Source organism: Rosa rugosa, chromosome 1 (genome assembly GCF_958449725.1).
Source record: "Rosa rugosa chromosome 1, drRosRugo1.1, whole genome shotgun sequence".
NCBI classification, from domain to species: Eukaryota; Viridiplantae; Streptophyta; class Magnoliopsida; order Rosales; family Rosaceae; genus Rosa; species Rosa rugosa.
In genome coordinates, this window is record NC_084820.1 from 44,339,274 (window position 1) to 44,363,938 (window position 24,665).

Genomic DNA, 24,665 nt, shown 5'->3' on the forward strand with positions numbered 1-24,665 from the left:
AAGCATTCACTACGTCTGGCTGAAAGACGTTAAATCAAGCGCTTTTTGGGAGGCAACCCAAATGTTTCTTTCTTTCTTTCTTCGTTTTCTATTTAGTTTCTTTTTTTATGTGTTTAGTTCATGTGCAGGTCGTAAGGTTATAGAGAAGTGTGAAACGTGTTACTTCTGTCAAAACAGAGTGCTGACCATACAGTCAGTCTACTTTAGACGGCTGCCGTTTTTCGCTCAGATGGAACCAGAAGATGTACGATACATGAATGGAAAGATCTTTGAGTCTAGTTTCTGTGGACTTATACAGAACTGGATTCGGAGTTCATATGCGTTCCCAGTTCCAGTTTGAATGCAGCAAGGTCAGCTCAGGAAAACAGAAAACTGTGCAGTTGTGTCACAGAAAAAGAAAAACTGGGCATATTTCCGTGGATAAAATGAGGAGTTCTTTACATGGACTCAAAGCTATATATGTATACTACCTTCAGGCCAAAAATCTCATCCATTGAACCAGTGATGCTCCCGGAATAACGGTTTGGGTGGGTAAAGGTCACTTTGCCCGGTTTTCTGTTCAAAATTCTGTTTTTTCTCTAACTTTGCAGGGCTATAACTTTCAAACCGCTTGGAGTTAGAAGGTGTTCCACATATGCACAGAGAGCTCGCAATGTCCACTTTCACCTCCAAGTGGTATCATAGTCATCTGAAGCTGCATAGAGAAGTTATGGGACCTGGAACATGGGCTGCCGACACAAACTTATGGTTTCCAAAGATGCAACAAGACTTCGGATGGAGCTTATGTTAGGAAGTCAAGACCTTATGGTCTTGAGGTTGGGGTCTTTTGTTGTCATCTCCAAAGGTCGTGAGCATTGGGAGGTCTACAAGGGGGAGCTTTTCTATCAACCTTCTCACCTTTCTTCTTTTCATCTTTTGATTTCTTTTCTTTATGCTTATATTATGCATTGTTTGATTTAATTTGCCATACATTGAGGGCAATGTATGATTCAAGTGTGGGGGAAGGGAATTTGAGTCTTATAAAAAAAAAAAAAAAATTTGTTAGTCATTTTTCTTTCTTTTTGAGTCTTTAGTTCTTGTTTTCAGTTTTTGTTTTGTTTTTCGAGTCTTAGGTTGCTTTCAACTGTCTAGGATGAACTTAATCTCTGAAATTATGGATAAAAGAGGATCACAATATTGAGATGATGTTAAAAGAATTCCTTGGTTAATTACGATATATAGAAAGCATATGATTGTGTAGTAGATGTGGTTTTTGTTGACCTTGGTACAGAATTATGAGCATGTTGATGATGAGTTTTGATTCATAATATCCCTTGTGAGAATTTGAGCCTATTTGCCATTCTTTGTGAGTGTTTATGGAAAAAAAAATATATATTCTTATTTTCTTGGCGATGCTTAGTGATCTCATTATCTTTCTCTTTGATTGACTGCTTGACACAGATTAAGTTTAACGGACTCTAGAGATTACTAGAACTTGCTCTTGTACCGGTCGAAACTTTTATCAATACATGTTCCTGATTCTGGAAGGGATAAAGGCACCTAGGAACTTCCACCAAAGCCAAAAATAGCCTGTGTCCCCATTTGTGCACACAAGATGTACACCCCTTAGTTCAACCCCTTTGAGCCTACATTTAAACCTTTTTCTTTCATCACCCTGAAAATCCTAACTCTTGAACCTTAGTATAGTTATACCCGTACCCTTGTTCTAAGGATTTAGTGGAGCTAATTCACGAGACATACAAGATTTTAAAGGCACTACAAGGAGGATGATGGAAGGAAGCAAGTGTGGGGGAATCAAGTCATACATCTTGAGTTGAAAAAGTGTAAAAGCCTTGCCAAAAAAAAAAAAAACAGAAAAAAAAAAAAAAAAAAAAAAAGATTGAGCGGCAAAGAAAGAAAGAAAAAAGAAGTGAAAATATGGCTAAGGCATGAGATGGATTGATGTATGCACTTGGATCTCTAGTTGTGACTACAAGAAGAGGTTAGAATGAAGCAAGGGCCCAACACAATGACATTCGGCCCTTAATAAAGACACACAAGAAGTTCAACGTTGCAAGATGCCTTGGTGACTAAGGGATGACGTCTCAATGCTTCAATGAAAGCTCCACTAGGTTTTTAGAACACTTTGTGATTTTTCCTTACCCTTTCGTTTCTTTAAACCCCTAAACCTTGGCCCCATTACAACCTTGAAGTAAGACCTCTTTGATCCTTAAGATGGGCAGCCTTTGATCTGTGGAGATTGGTTACAAGAGTTGAGCATATGGTTGGTCCGTTCGGCAAGTAGTTGGTACCCTTCATGAGATCGTAAAAAAAAAAAAAAAAAATGCATATATTTCGACATAGCCTTTTCTTTCTTTATATATGTGAGCTTTTTGTTTGTCGAAAATATTATCATCTCTCACATATATTTGAGTGAAAAAGCTTTTAAGCATTAGCCTTGATCGGAGAGAAGAAAGAGTGGTGAATCCTGTGAGGTTGAATCATACTTGTTTGATACGTGCTGAGCTCCACCCATCACCATTGTCACCCCCGTGTCTTACATGCTTATATGTGGAATATATGTTTTAATTAACTCTCGAATTACTCATGATTGACTCTTGGTTGCGTGCTAATCTTGATGCTATGAAAGTAAGAGGTTTCTGAGACAACAATGTTGAAGGCATAGTTTGTTTTGAGTCTTTTGAGTCCTTGTTTTATTTTCTTAGTTTTGATTTTGCTAAGGGACTAGCAAAAGATAAGTGTGGGGGAATTTGATAGGAGCATAAATGCGACGAATATAATGTGCAATACTTTACACTTTTCTTAGCTATTTCCTTTAAAAAGTCAGTTTTAACTTTGTTTTCTTTTTAGGTAGTTCGTGGAGTGATTCAAGAGAAATAAGAGCTTAAAGGGAGCAACGAAGCCATGGAACATGAAGTACTGATGCAGAGGACTAATTTTGATCAACCATTTGGCTAGAAATTACAAGGGAAGTCCACGGAAATCATTGTGCAAAACAGTTGCTGCAAAGCAGAAAACTGCAGTTTCAGAATCAGCTTTCTGGGAACGATTTTGAGGATAGATTCTTGCATTCTTCCAGCTGCACCTTTGCAGAAAGGGCCAGCGATCCTTCAAGACATGATGTTATAATTTAACAAGAGCTAAAGAACTGGCCAGAATCATCAACGAGGAAGTAGGAAATCAATCTCAAAGAAGGCTTCCCGATAAGGCAGAAACTGTCAGCTTTTCACGAAGCTTTTTGGGAGATTTTTTCCGGCGATTTAATTGGAGTTTTTCCAGAAGGTTGTTGATCTATCTAGAAGATATGATGTCATAGAACACGTGGGAGTCAAGAACCATCCAGAAACTTGTCAAGACGAAGTCGTTTCTTGTCCAAGAAGGAAGCTTCAGAATCAGAAACCGAATCCTAGTCAAAACTGGACTGTTTGGCAGAAATCTTCTATGGACGAATTTTGGGTGCATTTTTGGAAGTTTATTGATGCTGAAAATTACAAGGAGAGTCCTAGAATGATTCATCAAGAATTTGGGAGGATTATTAAGCCTTGAAAATCATTTAATTGTGCACCAATCAGAGTAATCCTCAAGCAACTAGGGGAGGCTTTCAAAGCAGAATTGGAAAAGGAAACTTGGGGGTGCTCCACATATATATAGAGCAGCAGAACACGTTGAAAAACACCATCCTACAGCGCCATATTCTGCTCCCAAACCCTAGCACACAAAGTCTAAAATTCCCAAGTCTTCAAGAAGGAAAACCGGGCAATCCATCATCCATCTCCATCAAGCTTCTGCCGTGACCCATCTTGAAGGAGTGCTTGCATCTAAGGCTGCCTAAAAGTGAATTCGTGGCTCTCATATTCTCCCTTTTCTGGTTTTTATTGTCTTGTAATCTAATACTTATGCTTTTAATTGTTGAATTTAAGACGATGTGTGGCTAGTTACTTTTGTTAGGGGCGAGGTTTGAAGCCCCAATTATGTAGAACATATGTTTGTTTAAATTTAGTTTCTGAATCTTTGGTGTGGATTGGTTGTTTATCTCTGATTGATTGAAAACTTTTGCATGTGTTTGTTTTATGGTGGCCAACATAGGATTTATGCATGTAATTGGAGCTAGGATTTAGAAAATAATTCACCTAATCGTCTTGTTTTCTAATCCACAAGTATGCAAGGCTTTGAACAAAAGTTGATGTTTTAAACAACTAGAAGAGCATGCTAGGTAGGCGTTCCACACTAGACTGCAACTCTATAATCAATCGTTTCCATGAGATCTTAATGCTTCAAATATGTTGACACTATATGTGTTGTTGATAGGATAGCGTTCTATACCTTGATTGCATGTTTGATAGGCTTAGTTATTGTGCGTTCACGTAGACTAAGTAATTAGGGAAACATTAATAAGGGACATGATCTGCTCCGACTTGTTTCTTGGTTGATTTCTGTTCACACCTTAGTAATTGAAACTAGGTTAACTTAACATTGTTCGAAAATAATTGGTGGTGGATTTCCGAGTCTCTAACGTTTTCTCCATCTTATTTTTCTCAAACATAAAAATCGAAATTGCTTTCTTTGTTTTGTTTTCCTTTTATTTTCGTAAAATCTAAAAATCCCCAAAACATTTATTTTTCTTTTCTTCTTGTATTTTCGATTGCTTCTTCTCTTCTTTCCCCTATTCTGCGTTTTTCTTTTAGTTAGTCTCTTTGTTTGTTTGATTTGTGTTTTAGTTAGTTTGTTTTTATTTTGTGTGATTAATTTGTTACCCTCAATCCCCGGCTTGAACGATCCTTGCTTACTCTATATTGCTAACGACTACATTTTGCAGGGTTAAGTTGAGCGCTTAATTTTAGCGTATCATAAATCTACATGATGCAACAACCAACACATCAAACACAAGATCATATCATACAACACATATACAATATCAATTAGACCAGCTGCACAACATCCACACAGAAACTGCAGAATAGCTTTCCTAGTGGAACTAGGACTCCACCTGGATCATTGACGCTCTGGATCCCTGCAGAAACAACTTGACCAAGGTTAGACATCTTGAGCAACTGGAAAAGGATGAATAGCAGTAGCAGAACTCGAGAAGAAAGTCTTCTGTATGTCAACACCAAAAGGCTTCAGAATGGGGCTGAACAATATGCAAAGACTGGTGATGAATACAGGGACTTTGCTCCCTATTTATATTGGCCAAAACCACGAGTTAGATTCATCCCATAAGGAGTCCAACACTGCTTCATGTTTATCGAGATAGGAGACTTAGAATTTATCACAAATACTTGATGTAATACAGGTTGATTACTAATGAGTTTCCTACTTCTATTGAGAGATATACACCTCAATAGATAACCAGAATTAGAGTTGTAGTTATGTACTTCTTGTTATTTCCATAGGATTAAATCAATTGGTTTTATCTTAATGTAAATCAGATGATGTTAAGTCCACATATTCTAACATTCTCCCACTTGGACTAACATTGTCTGCATACAACACAACTGAACCAATAACCCTATAAAGACAACAAACTGAAGTGTGCACTGAAATACACAAAAACTCATAGCTCATTCAGCTTGGTCAATTTGCAGAAAGTAATGCAGAACCTCAAACCAATTTTGATTAAATAACCAGATTGATTAAAGATCACTAACATCAAATACTGCAATCACATAAGCTTAAGGTGATAACAAGAGCAAAATTTGGACAAGTATATCTACCTGCAAAATCCAATGCTCATAGTCCAACAGAATGATTTTGACAACTCAAAATCTTAACAGCAAAAACTGAAACACTAGTGAACTGGTATTTGCTTAACTGAAAACTGAAACTGAAGCTGCAAAATTCCTCAATGCAGAAAAGTTCACTTGATAACACACAGTGATATTTTAAAATTCAAAAACTGTAATTTGCAAGACTGCAGAAATTAAAGTAATGCTAAAAACAAAAAGAACACATATAATGAAATACCTCATTTTATTCATAAACTGCAGTATCAAAATTACAAGCAAAAACAAAAACGACAATGATTGAAACAAGAATCCTATTATACAAAATAAATTCTAAAAATTAAAAGATGGCTCCCACTGAACTCAAGCCTCCAAATCAGATAGAATTCCCATGTTCTTGGTATGCTTCTGAAAACTTGTAACTGATAATGCTTTAGTAAAAGGATCTGCAAGTTGTGATTCAGTGTCAACATTCAAAACACTTATCTCACCATGTTTCACTCTTTCTCTAACACTATAGAATTTTAAGTCTATGTGTTTAGAGTTGTTGGACATTTTACTGTTTTTACCAAAAAATACTGCAGCCTCATTATCACAAAATATTTTCAATGCATCTGAAACAATTGAATTTAATACTTTAGTATGCATTAAGAAATTTTTGATCCACAAGCCTTCACAGACTCCTTCATAAATGGCTATGAACTCAGCCTGCATAGTGGAGGTTGAAATCAATGACTGTTTCATGGTTTTCCATGCAACAGCCCCTCCTGCAAGCATGAAGACATAACCAGATGTGGACTTTTTAGAATCCGGATAATGGCCTGCAAAATCTAAATCAGTATAGCCAACTAGTTCAAGCTTTTTAACTTGTCTGTAAACCAACATGTGAGATTTAGTTTTCTGCAAATATCTAAGTACTTTCTTTCCTGCAACCCAGTGTTCATGACTAGGATTAGACTGAAACCTAGATAAAATTCCAACTGCAAATGATAAATCAGGTCTAGTGCAGACCTGTGCATACATTAGGCTACCAATTAACCTAGCATAAGGCTTGCTTTCCATATCAGACATCTTCCCCCCATTTTTAGAATTTTTGTTTTTAGACAGTTTGTCACCTTTGGTCATAGGAGCATCACCTGATGCACAAGACTCCATTCCAAATCTCTTTAACACTTTTGTGATGTAATTGTGTTGAGATAAGCCTAATAAGCCTTGTGCCCTGTCTCTCTTAATCTCAATTCCTAATACATAGGATGCCTCACCCAAATCTTTCATGTCGAAATTTTTAGACAGAAAAGCTTTAGTATCTTTAATCAATTTAATGTCAGTGCTAGCTAAAAGAATATCATCCACATACAGTATAAGAAAAATAAATTTTTTCCCAACTGTCTTAATGTATACACATTCATCTACAATATTTTTTGAAAAGCCAAAAGATGAAATCACTGAATCAAACTTCTTATACCATTGTCTAGAAGCCTGCTTAAGTCCATAAATTGATCTTTTCAGTTTGCATACATGATCTTCTTTTCCTGTTTTCACAAAACCTTCAGGTTGTTTCATATATATGACCTCATCTAACTCTCCATTCAAAAAGGCTGTTTTCACATCCATTTGATGCAGCTCCATATTATAATGAGCTACGAGAGCCATTATAATCCTAAATGAGTCTTTAGTTGAAACTGGAGAGAATGTTTCTGTATAGTCTATGCCTTCTTTTTGTGTGAAACCCTTAGCTACTAGCCTGGCTTTATGCCTTTCTATATTACCATTTGCATCTCTCTTTGTCTTAAACACCCACTTGCAGCCTATTGGTTTTTGGTTTGGATTTGGTTTGACTAGTTCCCATACTGAATTTTGCTTCATTGACTCGATCTCAGCCTTCATGGCCTTCTGCCATTCTTCAACTTCATGGCTCTCAATAGCTTGCTTGAAACTTGAAGGATCATTATCTTCTCCTAGGATATCAGTTTCTTGCAGGTACACTACAAAATCACTATCTTCCCCATATACTGGTCTTCTCTCTCTCTGGGATCTCCTAGGCTGAGGTGGAATTTCTTCTTCTGCAGGGTTATTTTCTAAATGGACATCATTTATAGGTTCATCTATATGAGATTCTAAGCCTATTGGTTCTTCTAAAGCTTGATTTTGGCTTGGAGTTTCTGTATCTGCATTATCTGCATTGTTTGACTGAATTAAAGGTAAAATATTCTGTAAATTTTGATTTTCAGTAATTTCTTCTAACTCTAAGGACAAGTCTTCAAAGTTAGTATTACTAAATCCTTCATCCAGAAATTTTGCTTGATGAGTTTCAAAAGTTCTGGTAAAATTTTGAGCTGCATAGAACCTATAGCCTTTAGATTTCTCACAGTAGCCAATAAAATGGCAACTGACTGTTTTGGATTCAAGCTTCTGTGTCTGTGCATTTGGCAACTTTGCCTCAGCCTTGCATCCCCACACATGGCAGTGATGCAAGCTAGGTTGCCTTCCACACCATAACTCAAAAGGTGTTTTGTCTACTGATTTACTAGGTGATCTATTGCAAATATAATTTGCAGTCTTAAGAGCTTCACCCCATAAAAATATAGGTAGACCTGTAGTGCACATCATACTTCTCACCATGTTTAATAATGTCCTATTTTTCCTCTCTGCTACTCCATTTTGTGTAGGATTATAGGGAGTTGTGTACTGAGCCTTAATGCCATTTTCCTGTAAATATAGTGCAAAAGGACCCTTTTGCTGGCCTGCTTCAGTGTGTTTCCCATAGAACTCCCCTCCCCTATCAGATCTCACTAGCTTAATTTTCTTCTCTAGTTGCAATTCAACTTCAGTTTTATAAATTTTGAATGCATCTAGAGCTTGTGATTTTTCTGACAGTAAATAGATATAGCAGTACCTGGAAAAATCGTCTATGAATGTGATGAAGTAAAAATTTCCACAGATAGTTTTATGTTTAAACGGACCACATATGTCTGTATGTATTAGTTCTAATAGGTTTTGACTTCTTAAGGCCTTTTTCTTTCTGTAGTTTGTCAATTTCCCTTTAAAACACTCAATGCAGGTAAAATTTTATTTTTCTCGAGTGTTTTTAGTCTTTCTTTGGATATATGGCCTAATCTTCTATGCCATATATTTGCAGACTTATTATTGAACAATGTTCTCTTTGTACCTGTGACAGTGTTATTCTTTATAGTGTTTTGATTATTTTCAATCAACATAATCTCCTGTTGAGCAACAGAACAATCTAATTTCAAATAATCATGCATAAACACACCACAGCCAAGATAATTTGAACCCTGAAATAACTTTATTCCACTGAAATCAATAATGAGTTTGCAACCAATCTTAACTAAAAGACCTACTGAAATCAAATTCCTTTTCAAGGAAGGAATATAATAAACACTATCTAGAAAAAGAAAATTTCCTAAGCCTAAATCAATCTTCAGAGTCCCAATGGCCTTAACTGCTACTCTCGAACCATTTCCCACACAAACTTGGACCTCACTTTTCTTTGGTGTCCTCCTGTTTGTTAAACCCTGCAAGGAATTCGTAATGTGTATGGGTGAGCCTGAGTCTAACCAGTAAGAATGAGATGCTATATTAACAAAATTAACTTCTAGAGAAAAGACAGAATTTGGAAAAGACTCACCCTTCTTTATCATCCAAGCCTTGAAACCACTGCAGTCTCTCTTCATGTGCCCTATTTTCTTGCAAAAATAGCACTTAAACTTAAAAGGTCTCTCAGCTTTGTGTTCTGCAGGTTTGCCAGGTACTTTAGTGGTGGTAGTCTTCTTGGCCTTAAGTTTGTTCTGTTTCTTCCACTTAGGCTTCTCAACTAGGTTGACTGCAGTAGTTGGTCTGCCTTCCTTCCTGATTCTCTCTTCCTCTACTACACAGATAGAAATTAACTTGTTCAAGTCCCAGTTAGACTCTTGGGCATGGTAGGAGGTTCTCAGGTTACTGTAGGTGTTAGGCAATGACTGAAGTGCCACATGCACTACCTGAGAGTCTTTAACTCCCATGTCTAAATCCCTCAGCCTCGAGTTGAGGTCAATCAGCTCCATAATGTGTTCCCTCACACTTCCTTTTCCTGAAAACTCCAGCTCATTAAATCTTTTGGATAGCCTAGCAGCCTCAGCTTTGTCACTCTCCTGATATTTATCTCCTATGGCTTCTAGGAAATCCATGGCAAGCTCTGGCTCAATGATCGAGCCCCTAACTGTGTCAGACATAGAGGTTCTTATCACATTTTTGGCTTTCCTGTTGGAGCTATACCACTCCTTATAGTATTTTCTATCTTCTTCTGTGCTCTCAGTGTCTAGCTCTAATGGCTGTTCCTCAATCAAGCAAAGATCCATATTTTGATGCATAGACAGATAAAATTCAACTTGGTTTCTCCACTTCTTATAATTCCATCCATTAAGCAACTGAATTTGGCCTATAGTGACCACATTTAGACCTAAAAACACAGAAAAATAAAGAAAATAAGATTTCTGCAGTAAAACGTTTATTTGTGTGTCAATCTTTAAAACAAGATCATGTATTTGAATAACACAACCAAAATAAAGCAAAAGACATAAAATTCAAAAGTAGTCATGAGCTTTAAAATTTTAGCAGGTACATGATTAGTTTTCCATAAAACCCCATAACTGAAATAATATCAAGTAATACCTTTGTGGCATAAAACTCAACATTCTAAAGTTCTAAATCACCATACTGCATTTAACAAAAATCAGTCATTCCTTGAACCAGTCAAAATCTTTGGACAAGAAAAGCTTCAAGGTATCTAAATACATAGTTGTGATTACATATGATGCTGTTCTGTATTTAAAATTACACAGTGAACAACTTCTTTGGAAGACAAAATATAAGTGCAATTTTAAATGCATAAACACAAGTTCCAGTTTTGTTAAAACTTAAAATCCTTGAAGAGTGATAATGAAAACTTGCTTTGTGCAAAATGACCAATACAATCTTTCAAGAATATCAAAACTAGAATTAATAACCATATGTTCAGTTTCTGTATGAACTTATTAATCTATGCCATGAAAATAACAATACTGCAGATCTTACAAATGGGAGACATATTTCTAATTGTTAACCAAAAACCATAGCACACTTAAAACAAACAATACTCAATCAAAATCATCATATAATACCATCACAGTAATCATATCATTCTTAGTTCAACAGTTTTCATCACACGATCACAGTGAGGCATTCAACCATATATGCAGAATTTCTTCTATATGCATGATCAAACATTCCAAACACTATGCCAAAAAATGCTTCAGACGACAGACCATATCTGTCGTCTGATGAAGTAAAAATCTGTTGTCTAAGTGGCTGCCGTCTCTCAGCCATTCAGACGACAGATATTCTCCGTCATTTATAAGCTACTTAGACGACAGATTCAGTTTAAGTTCTGTCATCTGAAGTACCTAATATTGAAGAATCGGAGTCTATCTGTCGTCTGAAACACCATACCACTACATATTAATGTTGTTGGAAATTCACTTCATCAACGGATTCAAAAAATAACTGTCGATGTAGTTAATGTAAGATGACGGCGTTTTTGTTGTTTCTGTCGTTTGATTGAACCAATATTAAGCTTAGTTGTTGCTTCTGTCGTCTGATTTGAAGAACAATGACAGTTATATGTTGACTGATTTCCTATGCAACAACATAATTCTGTTGTTTGAAGTTGGTAGAAACAACATATCAACCACCTACTTCTGTTGTCTGAGAGCTCTTTGAACTCTACTTTTCTGTTGTTTGAACGTGGTAGAAACAACATATCAACACCTACTTCTATTGACTGAGAGCTATTTGAACTCTACTTTTCTGTTGTTTGAACGTGGTAGAAACAACATATCAATCACCTAATTCTGTTGTCTGAGAGCTCTTTGAACTCTACTTTTCTGTTGTTTGAACTTGGTAGAAACAACATATGATCATTTGTTTCTGTTGTTTCTATTTTCTTGATACAACATAAATTGTGCTGTATTTTCTTGATACAACATAAACCTGCATATATCTGTTGCCTTTCAACCATTTTAACATCAGTCATTTACAATCATCAAAATTAACCATAAAATTGGACTAAAATCAGCATTGAAAATGATGGCTACGTTTCATTAATTGCATCAACATCATCCAAAATACAATGCATAGTTCCAACTCTAAACCTAGCCAACAGTTACATTATGATCAAGAGAACCAAAAAACCATCTTATCTCGATCATTTACCTAGTGCACAAAGTCAAAAACCTATAAGGTAAAGAAAGAGTAGCTAGACAGAGCAAATGCATGCATAATTTAAGTTCATCAACACTTTCCATCAGTTATATATAAATGCACAAAAGCAGTTCCAAGTGCTACTCATCTACCTTAAACAGAACCAAAGTTAGAACTGCATAACATGATTTGCCCATTCAGCTCAAACCACATCAATATCCTTATGTGTGTAAGCCAATCATCCGCTTCCAATGCTAGCCTAATGAGCCTAACTCCAAGCTTTCACTACACAGCACCAACAGCAAAAAAAAAATATGATCAGCACATTGTAGCATACAACAAGTTCAGATTGCACAAATAGAACAGAACAAAAAATGATGGATGTAACAGAATAGCTTAAGGGAAAGATATATTTCTATTTGGCTATCCGTATGAAAGGGAGAGCGAACTAGAAATTTTAGACATAGACCTTTGACCATGATTAAAAGACTCCAGTCTAGTGCATAGTAACGTAAAAGTAGATATATGCATATATTAAACAAGCATCAAAAGCACCTTAAAATAAGACCCACATGAAGCAAGAACTCCTTCCCCTATATCCTGCGAAATCATGTAATATATATACATATATTACTAGTTAAGTCTCAAAAATACAAACCAAACTTCAGTTGTAGAGTTAAACCTAAAAATGCTTACCAAACACCAAGTCTTGCACTTCCGAATTGCAGGTAATACAATTTGACTATTACTGAAGATTGATCATCTCTTTTTTTTTTTTTTTTTTTTTTCAAAACAATTTGTCTGACCATTCAATTAAAGTATTGGCTACAAAAGTTGATCTGAATATTCCAAAATATAATTTCTTACAATTGAAGACCTACATTACAGAGAAGAATACTTAACTTTGATTACAAGGAAAGCCAGAACCCACTAATGTTTCAAGGCTGCAGCTATTTTCTTCTGAACCATTTCCACTCCAAGACGAGGAGATAATCTAGGTAGAGTTTCCTGGACCAGACATTGACATTTGCATTAGATGAAACTACAAATGTGACCCAAGAAAACAATAAAATCTTAATTCTGGCCTATACTAAAAGAATGTTTTATAACATGCTAATAAAATTGCAGGGTCAGCAATGAGTGCAAGTACTATACTATCTATAATCTACAAAGAACTCCAGTCTTAATAAAGAGAACAAAAAGGATCAGAAAACTTGAAATGCTTCAAGTTGGCTGTTGATCTGAGTATGGAACTATAATGCCACCATCTAATGCAAAATGTTTTCTTGATACTTGGCAATGCAACGAAGCATTTTTTTTTTTTTTCTAAACAGACTAGCAACTAAATCCATATCCTTGCAATCATGCACAGGAAAAAAGAAAAGAAAAAAAAAGTAAACTCAATCAGAGATGTATGACTTGGAAAATTAATCATGGATATTATAAAACTAACAAATGACTGAAACATTAGATATGCAAAGAGGTTCTGCATCCATCAGCAAGCACTCAGGAGTAAGAATCATAAATCTACAGAAGATAGGTCACATCAGCAGGAAAAAAGCAAAACAGAAATTAATGAAGAACCATGGAATTCGAAAAGGATTCCATTAGAATTAATAAGAAAAGGTAATACATAGTCTGGGGCCTCCAACCATAACCAAGTTGGAAACGTGAAGGCATAAACGCATTGATTCAAACGTCAGCCAAATATCAGAGGATAATGGAACATTTATATTAGTCAGGTAATATTCCAATCAATCTCAACAATGGATAACTGGTTTCAGTATCTAATTAATCTTCTTTGATTGAATGCAATGATAACCAAACCATTTAATTAGATCCATGTACCAGAACAAAAAGAAAGAATCGTAGGAAGCGTTAACATTTACCCACTACTCAGCCAAACATCAACAGACTCTCTGAAGCCCTTGCATCAATTATTAGAACTAGCTCAGTTTTCACAATCACAAGTCATGACACACTGTTGGACATTGTTTACCTAGTAACTTTACAGTAAAATTTAATGGGATCTAGTGTTTAATGTGATTTCTAAAAATGCGCAAGTCCTAGGATACATAAGACCTATTTTATTTTGATTCATCACATCATAACCCATTGTTGAAATGAAAAAAAAAACAGACCCAATTGCAATGAATTTTGTTCATTGGAAGAAATATGAGTGCTTTATTTAAATAAGTTTAAAAGCCTCTAATTAAGAAAAAGGACGGACAAGTTTGATAGATAATAAAACTCTAAAACTGCTCTGCTCTGCTCTGCTCAAAGTCGCCTTGACCAAAACCTGCAACAAACCTGCAAGGAATGTCAAGCAAACCGAGTTCAAAAGCACCCATCTCTGTCAATCCTCACCGACAGCAAGGAGGAAACAAAAAGAAAAGCATAAAGCTTTCTTGTCAAAACAGCTTGCTGTTATCATATTGCATCCAAACAAAAAAAATCCGAGCAAAGAGTCTTTGAAACTTTGTCTCTGCTGCTCTTCAAATCAAAATGAGCTCGGTGGTTTCTCTCAAAAAAGTGTCAAAGAAGAAAACCAAATGAGCTACAAGAGTGCAGTTCATAAAAAATAAATAAAAGAAAAAGGGATGTGTGGCCTATCGTTCTCCATCAGTGAAGATGACAGAGCCACCTCTTGGAAAGTCACTTAATGGAGCATAATCACATGATCAAGTTTTCTCCAACACACCAAAGCACAAAGCAACATATATAAAAACAAAAATTAAAGTTCTGGTGGTGTTGCAGACCAAAGGGGCTAGTTTAATTAAGCTATGAATAAGACGAAAAGCTTGATTAACAAAGTGCTCCAGATGATTGCAGAAGATGACAAAGTGCAAAGCAAAAGCAAAAGAAGAAAAAATGAATGGTGGCGTTAGCAGACAATGGAATCATGCATGAGCCAAATATAATGCATTCTTGTCAAAATCTGCTGGACTCTTGTCATGAGGCAGTGGATTAATTAACAAGGATGAATGCAAAGGCTTATCAAAGGAAGAATAAAAGTCAAAGAAAGGGAAGAAGCAAAAGTCAATAAGACAAAGCTCACCAAGACTACCTCAATCAAATTCTGCAGAGATTGTCTTTGGCCTTTCATCGAACAGTTGGTGGGCATCACGTTGCTATTCTACAAATAAAAGAATGAGGGACAGCGACTCAAAACAGGTTCCCAATTCGTCAGCAACCAAGACAGCAACTGCACTCTGCCTTGTTCAGATTTGCCTCGACTAGAATCCAATACCATGAAGCAATTTCAAAATCCCAAAGTCTCTGACAAGCAAGACAAAATTTCAAAATTTGATTTCTTTTGTTCACAAATCCAACGAAGGAGTAACGAAAGATAATCAAAATCCTCACCCGGCTTTGCATAGTGAAGTCAGTTGCAAGGTTCAGACAATGACATGTTCTCTTGCCATGAACAAAGGTGCAGAACCATCTCCCAGCACTATGAGCCTAGAATCTAAGAAATTAAGAAAGACGTAATAATCCATTCATGAAAATCAACTGCAGGTAATAATGTCCAGCTAACAAAGTTAATAGAATGAAAAATTAATGTGGGGACAAGCATAACCTCAAATTGCAATTGAGAAGCAAGGAGTCTAAGCAATTGTCCCACCAGCTACGACTAAACATACAAAGCTAAACAAAATGAGATTCATATAAACCAAACTCGCAGGTATAATCCCAGACAATCAAACTGAATAAACAAGCTCACAGACTCACATGTATAATCCAAACAATCAAACAATCAGCAATTGTTTAAATAAACGTCAAACAACCATCACTCCATTAACAAAGCATCAATTCCAAACAATAAGCAATTGCAGCAAGCCAGCAACCATCCAATCAATAAACCCAAACATGGATTTCATATACTCAAACATAGATTTCATATACCCAATGTCCCAATCAATAAGAAGTGAAAATTTCAGAAAACCCAACAGAAAAAACGAGGAACTGAATCTCAGGCATCAGATATAGAGTCATGGAGGCTGAAGATTGAGAGGGAGGAGCACTATTAGAGAGGAGTCAGAGCCTTAGATTCTGAATAACCATAAACCATCCCAAATCGAAATGAACCATAAACCATCCCCAAATCCATAAACCAGAATAAAACCCAATTCTATTTCAATCACCCCATCTCTAAATCGTTATCCCAAATCTAATTTCAAAGGAAACTCCCAATTCGATATCCCAAAGAAACCCTAAAACCCCAAATCGATATCCCTAGGAAGCCCTAAAACCCAACACAAATCAAGGTCGAAACCCTAAGACGAAGAATAAGACTTATCGTGAAATCGTTTGTGCAATCGAAGAACTCCACCAACAGTGTCTTCTTGACCTAGATCGGGGAGAGGTTGATGATACTCTTCTGTGTAGAAAACCTAGATCAGGGAGAGAATAACCATAATTGGGAAAGGGAAAGAATGTCTCTGATCGGGGCAGAAGAACCAAAATGGCCGGGGAGCTGCAGTTGCTCGGGGTCTAGCTCAGGGAGAGGGAAAGAAGGTTTCTGTTTTTTTGACCAAGTGTTGAGAAAACTCGAGGTATAGGCATCTAGTTCACATTAAGTTTTAGTTCAGCCAAAAAACTATTTTTGTCCACATAAGGGTAAATAATTTTTCCATTTACTCAGACAACAGATTCTGTTGTCTGAATTTTCTAAACTATAACAAACTTGAAAAAGTTGAATCGGTGTTGATTTTGATACCATTTAGACGACATAAATAGTTAAAACTGTTGTCTGAATTATCAGACAACAGAAAAAACGTCTTCTGTCGTCTGAGGGGTATGGTATGAAGCATTTTTTGACATAGTGAAATATGATTATGACAACCCTTTCCATATGCTAAACAGTAATCCATATGACAACCCTTTCCATATGCAGAAATTGAAATACAAGTTCTGGGATTCCCAATGAACATACCTTGGCCTCTGCTACAGCGCTGCAACAATTATTTTATAGCGGAAGCAAAAAGAAAACAAGCAGCAATTTCAACCCTTCCATATGATCCAATCAATTCTAAAGAGGGGTCTTGAATCCCATAACTGAGAATTCAATCTCAGTAAGCCCTACTCAATCCGATCCCTAAAGCATAAGTGACCGTTATATTCTAACGGTAACATTCTTTAAATAATATAAATTCTGTACTCGGGTTTGGGCTTATTTAATGAATTGGATTAGTATTAAAACCGGGTTAAAAACACTTGAGGCCTGCTTTACAATAAATAGAAAATATATTTTATCTTTCAGAAATAATTTTCACAATATGATTTTCTGAATCAAAATAAAAAACGCATGATATGTGTTTTATGAAGTTCCTAAGCTCTGATACCAATTGATAAATCTACATGATGCAACAACCAACACATCAAACACAAGATCATATCATACAACACATATACAATATCAATTAGACCAGCTGCACAACATCCACACAGAAACTGCAGAATAGCTTTCCTAGTGGAACTAGGACTCCACCTGGATCATTGACGCTCTGGATCCCTGCAGAAACAACTTGACCAAGGTTAGACATCTTGAGCAACTGGAAAAGGATGAATAGCAGTAGCAGAACTCGAGAAGAAAGTCTTCTGTATGTCAACACCAAAAGGCTTCAGAATGGGGCTGAACAATATGCAAAGACTGGTGATGAATACAGGGACTTTGCTCCCTATTTATATTGGCCAAAACCACGAGTTAGACTCATCCCATAAGGAGTCCAACACTGCTTCATGTTTATCGAGATAGGAGACTTAGAATTTATCACAAATACTTGATGTAATACAGGTTGATTACTAATGAGTTTCCTACTTCTATTGAGAGATATACACCTCAATAGATAACCAGAATTAGAGTTGTAGTTATGTACTTCTTGTTATTTCCATAGGATTAAATCAATTGGTTTTATCTTAATGTAAATCAGATGATGTTAAGTCCACATATTCTAACAAAGTTGCCATTATCAATATATTCATAGACTAGGAAAAGACAACCCTCAACAGAATAACCAATCAATTGCACCTGACAAAACATATTGCATTCCAACATACACTGGAAAACTCATCTTGCTGTAACATTGTGTATCTAATGCAGCTCTCATTTTAGAAATTACACAAAATAATATCAATACTCATACCCAACCTCTGGTTCCTGACGCACTAGCTAGGCCTTACTTGCAACATGATAAAATTTGTTGGTTTTCTCATATATGGCTCGAAAAGCTTAATTTTGTAGGAATTAGGATGTGCTTAGCTCACCATTGAGAGACTGAAATGCAGAGATTCTAACTCGGGATATTTATTGTAACACCATGATAAAGTTCATTGCATACTCAAGATACCCAGAACATGTATTCAAAAGAATCCAAATTTAATTGAAATTGTTTGCCAAAATTTGAAATTCTAATTCGAAATTCAAAATTGAGAGACAAATGGAAACCTGTACTCCTTGTAGCGATCAAAGGAGTCGCCACTCCAGCCCTGAGTTTTATTAGCGGCCATAACCGAGAACGAAATCAAGCACTGCAACAACTCGCTACCTTGAAATCCTAGCGCCACCGTCTTCACCACAAGGTCTCTCCTTAGGGGCCGTCTTGCCGTCCTCCATCTCCCAACCCAAACCCTGAAAATCCTTCGCTAAACGCGAAGATACTATATTATGTTCAAGGATATTTTGGTAAAAATAAGGAGGTCTATTTAGCTTTTCTAGTATTCTAAAAAGTTAATTAGAGGTGTACTAAGTATGTGAGGTCTAAATAGCAAATTTAGAGGTCCAACTAGAACCTCCCTTTAATTTTTTTTGTTTAATTACTTTTACAGATTATTTATTAATCAAAATAAAAATCATTGTCATTTTTTACTTATTACAGGCGCATAACTACCTGGATATCTTAGACTTGATTGATTTTTTGGTAATTAAACAATGATTTTCGGTTTTGAATATAGTTGAAGAGCTTTTTTTAATAAGTAAGGTGAATTTGAATAATCACTATAGGGTGAGAGATTATGAATAGACTCTTATTTCATCTCCAACAACTTTCATATAAGTTGTTGGGTGGTTCTAGTTGGACCTCCAAATTTGTTATTTGGACCTCCCATACTTAGTACACCTCTAATTTACTTTTTAGAATACTTGAAAAGCTAAGTAGACCTCTCATGATCTTATGTCTGCAATAACCGTTTTCTTTATTATTTTCTGCAAAAAAAAATAAAATAAAATAAAAAAATACTTGCACATGCAGAGCATGTGTGGAGAAATGCTAGTTTTGCTCTAATAGAAGAGAGAAAAAGTCACTGCTAAAAATTATAGACAACTATATTTTTAGAAGTTTTTAACTCTTACTTCCATTATTAATTTTTTTTTAATTATACTTTATAAACTATAATAAAAATACCGTATTTAACTATAGATAATAGGAAGTAGGGTTCAAACTTTAAAAACATAAAACATCTTATTGGTATGACAGCCCTTACTAATTGGTGCAGGTTTGAATACATAGGATTAGTGGAGTCTCTTGTTATTATTTGGGATGCTCTCTCGTTGTTTATTGTAATATGGGGTTTAGGTTTTATGTCCCCCCAATTATATTCAGTAGTTTCATTAATTAAGGTTTGAAGGCAATCACACCCGCCCTTATTCTAAAAAAAAATAAATAAAAAAATTTTTCAAACTTTAAAACGTAAAACACGAATTGTTGATCACTATGAAGTGGTGTCCTTAAAATTTTGTATATAATTTCTCTACTTCAACGCTATACCTTACATATTCTACGCCTTTTCATATCATGTTTCCTATTCATGTCAAATTTTTATAGAAGATTTATCAATAGAAATTGTGATTTGAAGTGCATACTAGTGATAATAAGAATAATATGCATGCAATTAAGGACTTCAGTCGGATAGCAAGTTTTGCGTACATGAATGTATAACTAGCTACACTACCCAAAGGCATCCTATGAGGACGTATTTGACTCAAAGTCGACTATCCATTCTTTCTTTACAGGTGAAACAAAAAATGGTAGATAAGAACAGCGATGAGTTCACGATAGCATATGTTGATACATTAATGGATTTAGAAGACCCCCACGAGAAGAGAGCCTTCAATGAAGAAGAACTAATGCATCAATGCTCGGAGATTTTGAACTCCGGCACGGACACCATGTCCATAACATTGCAGTGGACGATGGCGAATGTAGTGAAATACCCACGTGTTCAGAAGAGGCTTGTTGAAGATATTAAAAAGGTTGTGGGTGTTGAAAAAATAGAGCTGAAAGATGAGGATCTTCTGAAGATGCACTACCTAAAAGCGGTGGTGATGGAGGCTCTAAGGCTTCACCCACCAGGCCACTATGTGGTGCCACTCACGGTTACAGAGGACATTGTTCTGGCTGGACGTTATACGCTGCCAAAGAACTGTACTGTGAATTTTATGGTGGCCGAAATTGGTCGAGACTCGAGTGTGTGGGACGAGCCCATGGAGTTTAAACGTGAAAGGTTTATGAAAGATGGAGGTAACGTACAATGTGATATAACAGGGAGCAAGGAGATTATGATGATACCGTTTGGGGCGGGTAGGAGGATTTGTCCGGGATTGGGTTTGTCAATTCTTCTTTTGGAGTATTTGGTGGCAAATCTGGTTTGGAAGTACGAGTGGGAAGCTGTGGATGGAGTTGGTGTTGATTTGACTGAGAGACAAGAGGCCACCTGGGAAATGAAGAACCCACTACAGGTGTAGAATCGCTGTAAATCTTATGTAATTATGATTCCTATTTAGGTAGGTTATCATGTAATTATAGGAATATCTGTTTCCTATTAGAGTTAGACGACTCCTCTTGTCCTTGTATATATACCCCTTTGTGGATGAATAGAATTATTATTGAAAACCCTAAATCAACGTATTCTTTTCTACTTGGTATCAGAGCAGGTTCAATCCTTTGAACTTGCCTGCATCCTTTGAATCCTGAATCCTGAATCCTGAATTCTGAATCCCAAAGCACACCACAAACCGCTGCGTACCACCACCATTGAAATCAAACTCCTCAATGGCCGGACCTGAAATTGAAGGCGCACAGTCAAATCCCGAGAAGACAATGGTGTCATCCTCACCGATCATCCACCACCACTACACTACCCAACAAGACAATTCTGCTTTCCCCACAAGTGTTGTCTTGAATGAATCCAACTACACCATATGGGCTCCTCTTATGCGAATGCGCATTGGAGCACGAGGAAAGGTTGGCTATCTGACCGGAGTAAAGGCTGAACCCGCCATGAATTCTGCAGAGTATGAAGCTTGGGCCACGGACAATGAAAAGGTGAAAAGTTGGCTGATTGACTCCATGGAATCCTCTCTTATGAACCGGTATATTCGTCTTCCTACTGCAAAAGATATTTGGGAAGCTGTAGAGAAAACCTTTTATGATGATTCTGATGAAACCCGAATCTTTGAGTTGAACAAAAAGTGTTTTGAAGCAAAACAGAATGGAAGGCCAATCCCGACCTACTGCAATGAGTTAGTGGCAATGTTCCAGGAGATTGATCAAAGGGCGGCCTCTCAACATGATAATGTTGCAGCTGTCGTTCAAGAAACTTCAGCAATGTCCCGGATGCGTGTTCACATGTTTTTGAGTGGACTTGACCAAGAGTATGATCAGGTGCGTGGAGAAATCCTGCGCAAGGAGCCTAAATTCTCCTTGGAGCAGAGCTATGCTTACATTCGCAAGGTGCAATCAGAGAAACAAGCTATGGGGCGTTCTGTGCAAACTGAATCTTCTGTGATGGCTGTTCAACGCCGACCCGGTCCTCCTCCAGGCTTCTCAGGTCCTTCTCCACGCCGTCCTCACGACAAACCAAACCCATACGCAAACAAAAAATGTGTTGTCTGTGGGGAATTAGGTCATACCAAGGAGCGGTGCTATGAAGTGATTGGCTACCCTGATTGGTGGGACTTCACCAGGAAACCGCGAAAGAATCCGGGCAAGGCGGCTATTGCTACTACAGAGGAAGAGCATCTAGACAATGCCTCCGCTAATGTAGCACAGTCAGGTATGAAGGGTAAGGTTACTTTGAATAATACATGGATAATTGATACAGGTGCATCTGATCATATGACCAATGACCCTAGTCTTGTGAAAAACCTTAGACGTTCCCCTCAAAATATTGTCTCTACTGCTGATGGTACTCCTACTCCGGTTACTGGCGAAGGCTCTATTGTTATATCTGATACCCTAACCCTGGAATCTGTCCTAGTTGTTCCCTCACTAGCCTATAATCTCCTATCTGTTGGTCAAATTATTTTAGCACTTACATGTATTGTGACCTTCTATCCATCTTTCTGTGTGTTTCAGGACATTCTGACTCGGCGGATTCTTGGTTATGGTGTTAGAAGGGGAAAATTATACTACCTGGATCTGACAGAGTCTGGAGAAAAACAGAAGCATCTTTTGGGGCAAGCTAATCAGATTAATGGGGTAGAGCATGCAAAGGAAGCTGTATGGTTATGGCATCGCCGTTTAGGTCATCTATCTTTTAGTTATCTTAAGAAACTGCAGCCTCATTTGTTTTTGGTTGTCAGTGATTTAGATTTCCATTGTGACATTTGTGAACTGGCCAAGAGCCACCGTATTTCATATTCACCAAGTCTTAATAAAAGTCCCGTTCCTTTTATGAAAATCCACTCTGATGTCTGGGGTCCTGCAAAGATTCCCTCTCTTTCTGGAGCTCGATATTATGTCACATTTATTGATGATTGTACTCGCATGACGTGGGTGTCATTACTGAAGAATAAGAGTGAAGTATTTGGGTTGTTTACTGATTTTCACAAAATGGTGACTACTCAGTATCAACAATCTATTAGAGTGTTTCAATCTGACAATGGTGGAGAGTTTGTGAATGGCCCTATGTTTGAATTTTGCCGGTCACAGGGGATTCGTCATCAAACCTCCAACTCTTATACTCCTCAACAGAATGGTTTGGCAGAACGGAAGAACAGACAGTTGATGGAAGTTGTTCGGGCTTCATTGTTTGGCATGAATGTACCTCGGTCTTATTGGGGAGAAGCGGTGAAGTCTGCAGCATACCTCATCAATCGTACTCCTTCCCGGGTAATTGAGTTTCAGAATCCTCATCAAAAGCTTCATACACTCTTGACCATCCCCTCTCTGCCTAATTTGGAACCCCGAGTGTTTGGTTGCACTGCTTATGTTCATATACCAAAGCCACACCGAAGCAAACTTGATCCCCGTGCGAAGAAGTGTATGTTTGTAGGTTATGCCGAGTTTCAGAAGGGCTACAGATGTTATGACCCGCTCACTAACACAGTACACCTCTCTCTTGATGTCTCCTTCCGTGAATCTGAGCCATATTACCCATGGGGAACTTCTCGGTCTTCCCTTCAGGGGGAGAAAGGTTGTGAAGGGAATCCTATTTGTGATTTTGATGTCTTTGAAGACTTGGAAAATTTGGAGGAGCGATTTGAAGGACGAAATTCTGCCACAGCCAAAAACGATCGATCGCCAGGGACAAACGATCGATCGTTTCCAGAGACAGAAACTTCCAGTGGACAAAACGATCGATCGCCAGAGACAAACGATCGATCGTTTCCAGGGACAGACGCTGACGACACAAACGATCGATCGTTTGGAGAGAACGATCGATCGTTGCAACAAACAGGGACTGAGGCAGAAGCAGACACCACAAACGATCAATCGTTTGAGGCTAACGATCGATCGTTTCCTGATATGACCGGTTTGGAGAATTTGAATCAAAATCCAGACGTATCTGAAGCTCACACACAAGATATTTCCCCTTCTACATCACCAACTGAAGATTCCGCTCAGAATGATCCACCTCAGGTACCCCTAAACTTTAATGAGTCTTCTGGGTTAGAAAGTGTTGAGTCTAGGAAATCACAAAGGGTTACCAAGGGAATCCCAAAAAAACAATATGAACCAGATATCAAAGCCAAAGCTAAATACCCCATAGCTAACTTTATATCTAACCATAGGATTTCCGGGTCACATGCACTTGTTGTTGATCAATTATCTACTGTATCTATTCCTAGTAACGTGCAGGATGCATTGAAGGATCCGAAATGGACAAGGGCGATGAATGAAGAATTGGAGGCTCTTCAGAAGAATGCAACATGGGAGTTAGTACCTATGCCGGTTGGAAAGAAGACTGTAGGATGTCGTTGGGTGTTTACTGTGAAGCTCAATGCTGATGGAACTATTGATAGATACAAGGTTAGGTTGGTTGCCAAGGGATACACACAACGTTATGGAATTGATTATGAGGAGACTTTTGCACCTGTGGAAAAAATCAATACTGTTCGGATCCTAATCTCACTTGCAGCAAACAAAGATTGGCCCTTGCACCAGTTTGATGTGAAGAATGCGTTTCTTAATGGGAATTTAGAGGAAGAAGTGTACATGGATGTGCCTCCTGGTGTTAAGAATTATCCAAGTGAAGCTGGCAAGGTGTGTAAATTGAGGAAATCGTTGTATGGCCTGAAGCAATCTCCAAGAGCATGGTTTGGAAGATTTTCAAAGTCCATGAGAGCTTTTGGATACAAACAGAGCAATTCTGACCATACCTTGCTTATCAAGCGGAAGAATGGCAAGATTACAGCTCTTATTGTGTATGTGGATGACATGATTGTTACAGGGGATGATCCGAAAGAGATGAATGAGTTGCAAA

At 37.2% G+C, this 24,665-nt stretch overlaps 1 protein-coding gene and 1 long non-coding RNA gene across 8 annotated transcripts; one reads left to right on the forward strand and one right to left on the reverse strand.

Annotated features, from left to right (window-relative positions):
- Nucleotides 1-11,860: 11,860 nt before the first annotated feature.
- LOC133725036 (uncharacterized) lies at nt 11,861-16,486 on the reverse strand. Of its 7 annotated transcripts, none has more exons than XR_009854243.1 (6): nt 15,693-16,486; nt 15,541-15,594; nt 15,327-15,422; nt 15,028-15,239; nt 12,516-12,968; nt 11,861-12,245 (listed from the first exon to the last, which is right to left on the reverse strand). It is a non-coding gene; the product is annotated as an uncharacterized LOC133725036 (long non-coding RNA). The 7 variants fall into 7 exon arrangements; XR_009854242.1 differs by having other exon boundaries at nt 15,327-15,429; XR_009854239.1 differs by having other exon boundaries at nt 15,327-15,594.
- Nucleotides 16,487-21,557: 5,071 nt separating this feature from the next.
- Nucleotides 21,558-22,472, forward strand: LOC133707740 (uncharacterized). Its single transcript, XM_062133229.1, has 2 exons — nt 21,558-22,013; nt 22,316-22,472. The coding sequence occupies exons 1-2, from the start codon at nt 21,566-21,568 to the stop codon at nt 22,351-22,353; spliced, it is 486 nt and encodes a 161-aa protein (XP_061989213.1). The 5' UTR covers nt 21,558-21,565; the 3' UTR covers nt 22,354-22,472.
- Nucleotides 22,473-24,665: the final 2,193 nt, after the last annotated feature.